Here is a 5,079-nt window from a genome sequence, read left to right on the forward strand (position 1 = left end):
CTTTACCCGCTGAGCCTCAGGGGAAGCCTAAGAATACTGAAGTGGGTAGCCTATCCCTTCTCCAGCAGATCTTCCCAACCCAGGGATTGAACAAGGGTCTCCTGCATTGCAGGCAGATTCTTTACCAACTGAGCTATGAGGGACATTTTCTCTTTTAAACATATTTAAATCCTGCTTTAAATTTTGCAGGACTCCAAGATCAGTCCTGCCTGCCAAGTCAGCAGAGGAATTTTCCCTTCGTGAATGCGGCTGTTTCATTTAGGTTTCTGAAAAAGGTGCTCTCCCCATCACCCAACCCCCTGCCTCCAGGTACCAGGAGGGAAGACAGCCCCCCACATAAACATCCAGAAATCTTCACAACTGAAAATAAATCATAAGAACATATTACAGTTGACTGAAAAAAATCTCAGCTGAAATCAGGTGTTTTAAAAACAGGAGGCAAAAGCAGCCACTTAACTAGTGTTTAGAAGACCATTACATACTGATGTAAGGGTATAATAGGAGGATTAAAATAGTAAATGAAGGGGAAATCTCTGTATAATAAGAGTACCCTCATCTCTTTGCATTAAAACATTGCAGTGTGCCTCTGGGCAAGGGGTGGGGCTGGGGAGGTGGGGGGCTTGGCTCTAAATGGGGAAAAAGCTCAGGAAAGAAGAGACCTAAAGAAAAACAGGCCTCTTTCACCTAGGTAGGACCACATTGATAGTCCATCCCATGTAATTTTAAAAGGGAAGCTTTATGTCTTAACTATAGAACTAAAACTTTAGTGACAGTAACATAGGTGGCTCCCTTGGTGGCTCAGATGGTAAAGAATCCAGCTGCAATGCAGGAGACCCAGGTTCGATCCCTGGGTCAGGAAGATCCCCTGAAGAAGGGCATGACAACCCACTCCAGTGTTCTTGCCTGGAGAATCCCCATGGAGAGAGCAGCCTGGCAGGCTACAGTCCATGGGGTTGCAAAGAGTTAGACACAACTGAGCAACTAAACAATAACACACGTTGTAAATCATTTCCCTCGTATTCAGGGCAGCATCAGAGCAGCCCCGTGCAGAAGGGAGACAGGCATGGACTCTGGAAAACCTGGATTCAGATCCCAGCTTTACCCTTGAAGCTCTGTGGCCTTAGACAAATTTCTTCGCCTGTCTGAGCCTCTATTTTCTTAACTGTAAATGTGTGTTTTTGTGAAGCTAGCAGAGCAGGTAAAGCACCCAGCATGAAGCCCGGCACATTTTAATGTGGTGAAAAACAATACTTACTACGATCGTTATAATTACTCTTAGAGATATGAAAACGGCAAACACTATTTCTACAAAAACACCATTTTTTGCTTTCAAATCTCTTTATGGATATTTCCCAGCCCACGTCGAAACCAACTTACCTTAGTCACTTCTCCCATGGAGATGAGATTAACTTTCAAGTGATGAAAAACAGACTCATCACATTCAACCTACCAACTCTGTCACGTGTTGATGGATTTTTAAAGGCTAAGATGCGTCATCCAGCGATGTGTATTGAAAATCCTTTCCCATTTCTGCAATGTTTCCACCCCTCTCCTTTACATGGACTCAAGCAGGATTGATCCACATCTGGGCTGCATTAGAAGGGGCCCTGGAGAGATGGTATCAGCCCTGCAGGCTGCTAGAAGGGCCTCAGACCACTGTGAACATAACGTTTGGGACAGACGAAAGAGGTTAATTTACTACAAATGATTCCCCTGCTGCTGCTACTGCTGCTAAGTCACTTCAGTCATATCTGACTCTGTGCGACCCCATAGACTGCAGCCCACCAGGCTCCCCCGTCCCTGGGATTCTCCAGGCAAGAACACTGGAGTGGGTTGCCATTTCCTTCTCCAATGCATGAAAGTGAAAAGTGAAAGTGAAGTTGCTCAGTTGTGTCCGACTCCCAGCGACCCCATGGACTGCAGCCTACCAGGCTCCTCTGTCCGTAGGATATTCCAGGCAAGAGTACTGGAGTGGGGTGCCATTGCCTTCTCCAAATGATTCCCCAGGGACCCTGAAATACTGGTCTTCCACCATCTGAATGGGCTACATTGATGGGCTGTCCAGAAATTCTCCCACTGGTTGTACAGCCACAACTACAAACACACTGCAACTGGAGGCAAGGTTTTCTGTGTCCAACGTATCCTCTGAGCTAACACAAGACAGTCAAACACAACGGTTTTACGATATATTTAAAATGAATCTTTCTGTGTCATTTCCAGGACTAAATCCTGACTCTCTTAAAACAGGAAATATAGTTTTTATTGAATTTAAGTTGTTTTTTGGTGAAAAGAAAAGGAATTCAAATTCAGCTTTTCATAAACAGCCACGTGGTCATTCTGCTTGTAAACGTACAGAATATAGCTGATACACATCACAATCAGATATGTATGTTATTTATTCACAAGCTTAATTGGTAAAATAGAAGACCACCTGTTTCAAATGCACTGACACCACAGACAGTGTATGAATCAGAAATACTTGGCCTACAGTATTTCATTCTATTTGGTTCAACCGAGAAAAACTATTAATACATTCTTAGATAGGAAAAGTGATGCTTTTTATATTTTGTGATAGCTTCACATTGATTCATTTTTTCAGAATATACTAAAATCAATTTAATCTAATTTGAACATGCTAATTTTTTTCTTTTGTTTCCTGAACACAGACTGTAGCTTAGGAAACCACCATGTTATACCTAATCAATCCTACTTTGTACGTAAACCACAACACATTTCATATTTCATTTTAGAAGGTCATATTGAAAAACTGTATTGAAAAGTGACTCATCTGGTTCTGGATTTACATGGCAACATTTGAAACTAGTGGTCTAGCTGACATAGGGAGCCATGCAGAAAGAGTTAACAACAGGCGTAGAAATACCAAAATAATTCTTGTGAACAGCAACTGCTGAAAGTAAAGAAAGAATGAGTAAAAACGAGTTTATCGTTTCAGTGTTGGTAATTCACTACTGAGTTCACGTGAATAAAATCAGTTCGTGTTAATGAAATCCATAACATAATCACATAGACTATTGGCTTCAGAGTGATTGTATTCTGTTAGATACATGCAGCATTAAAAAAAATCTACCTTGACATTTTAAAAAAGAACGTCTGGAAAAAGTACTTTCTCCAATTTCCTCAATAATTCAGTTTTATTTTAAAGTCCAGGTAAAAACTCTGGGACCAGTTTACCTTTTATAATTTCATGGCCATGTTACACCCCTTCCTTTCCCCTGACAATATCAATCCTCCAAACAATAAAAAAGCATAAGCCCCGCCTTCAAATAAAATACTTAAAAAAAAACCCATCCCAAATAAAACAAAATAATATTGAGCAAAGAACTCAATTGCTTTTAAAAAGGTGAAAACACTGGTGACATTATTTTCACTTCAATCACTTAACTCATCTAAGTGAATGCTTCAAAGTGCTCCTGTGGCTCTAGAGAGACTCCAGCAGAAAGGATGGAAGGAGTGCATCTCAACGGACCGGCCAGGCAGTGGGAGTGCTTGGTAAATTCCCGCAGGCTCCTCCTAGGTGGAGAGCCCGCTACACGTCGCTGGGCGACCGCGCTCTCTGGGATAGGCTGGGTGGGACGCAGCCACAGCACACGAGGCAGAGGGCCTTCTGGATCTCCTGGTTTCTGAAAGCATATATGACGGGGTTGATGATGGAGTTGTAGGTGGCGGGCAGGAGGGTGGCGTAGGTGTAGATGGAGGGGTACGTGTAATCAGCGATCAAGGAGTAGAGGGTGAAAGGCATCCAGCAAGCAGCGAAGGTCCCCAGGATGATGGCCAGGGTGGAGATCCCCTTCCGGGTGGTCACGTAGTGCGAGGTGGCCAGGAAGTGGTGCTGCAGGGCGATCTGATGGGCGTGCCGCATGACGATCTTACAGATCTGGATGTAGAGCTGCAGCATGAGTGCGAAGGTGAAGAGGAAGGAGACGGACAGGATGGCAGCGTTGTTCTTGGTGAGAGGCCTGACCACGCTGCAGGTGGACTCGTCCCGCAGGCAGTTCCAGCCCAGGACCGGCAGCAGGCCCAGGCAGATGGAGGTCCCCCAGAGCATGAAGAGCATGACGTAGGTAAACGTGACCGTCCTCTCTGAGTGGTAGGTCAGGGCGTAATACAGGGAGAGGTAGCGGTCAACCGTGATGGCCAGCAAGCTGCAGACGGAGGCAGAGAAAGAGGCCACGATGAGTCCGATGGTGACCAGCTTGGTGGCCTCTGACTGAAGCAGGTAGGCAAACACGAAATTGACAATGAGTCCGATGCCGGCCAGCAGGTCTGCAAGCGCCAGGCTGCCTATCAGCAGAAACATGGGTGCCCGCAGGCTGGGGTTGTGGAAGATGATAAGGACCACGATGGCATTTTCGCAGGAGATGAGGGTTCCCGAGGTACATAAGACAATGTCCCAGGGGTTAACCACCAGCTCCGGCTCCGGCTGCAGGACAGGGACCTGGGAGGAGACCTCCGCCGAGATGTTCCCGGAGGCACCGGCATCTACAAACTCCGGAGGCAGCCCGCTTACATTGACTTTCGGGTCTTCATTCATTTTAACCCCTGTCCTCTTCAACGAAAAGACAGGCTGTTTAGTGTTGAGATAGGGCAGGGCGACAATCCCACATCATGCAAAAACCACACCAACAGCGAGCCAGCCCTACTTAGACACTGCCCCCAAATGCCACAAGCTTCCCAAATCACAACCTGGTAAGAAATACGACAAAAGCCAAAGTCTCCGTGGCTTAAAACCATCACCACCACAACAAAAATGCCGTTTTGGCGCTGGGGGACACCCGGGATGGGACTTGCACACAGGTGCGCGAGCGGGGCAGGCACACGCGGGACAGCGGCGGTCTGTTTGCTCAAGTGCTGAGGACACACGTGAAAATGTGTCTCGCGTGCCGCCAACGAGCGGCCGCCTGGCACCGGGGCTGCCGCGGGGGTGGGGGGACCGCGCCGCGGCGACAGCTCTCCAGCCGGGTCGGGCTGCCATCCTCGCTGGAACGTTCAAAACTCCCACCCTCCAGGCGACCGGTGCGCGCGCACATTCACACCCCAGCCAGAACAAAGGGGGTCCCG

At 47.1% G+C, this 5,079-nt stretch overlaps 1 protein-coding gene across 1 annotated transcript; it reads right to left on the bottom strand.

Annotated features, from left to right (window-relative positions):
* Window positions 1–2,175: 2,175 nt before the first annotated feature.
* GPR12 (G protein-coupled receptor 12) lies at window positions 2,176–4,564 on the bottom strand. The gene has a single exon (XM_010851208.1). It carries the CDS (start codon window positions 4,550–4,552, stop codon window positions 3,548–3,550), a length of 1,005 nt encoding a protein of 334 aa, XP_010849510.1. The 5' UTR covers window positions 4,553–4,564; the 3' UTR covers window positions 2,176–3,547.
* Window positions 4,565–5,079: the final 515 nt, after the last annotated feature.

This window comes from Bison bison, unplaced genomic scaffold (genome assembly GCF_000754665.1).
Source record: "Bison bison bison isolate TAMUID 2011002044 unplaced genomic scaffold, Bison_UMD1.0 scf7180017864299, whole genome shotgun sequence".
NCBI classification, from domain to species: domain Eukaryota; kingdom Metazoa; phylum Chordata; class Mammalia; order Artiodactyla; family Bovidae; genus Bison; species Bison bison.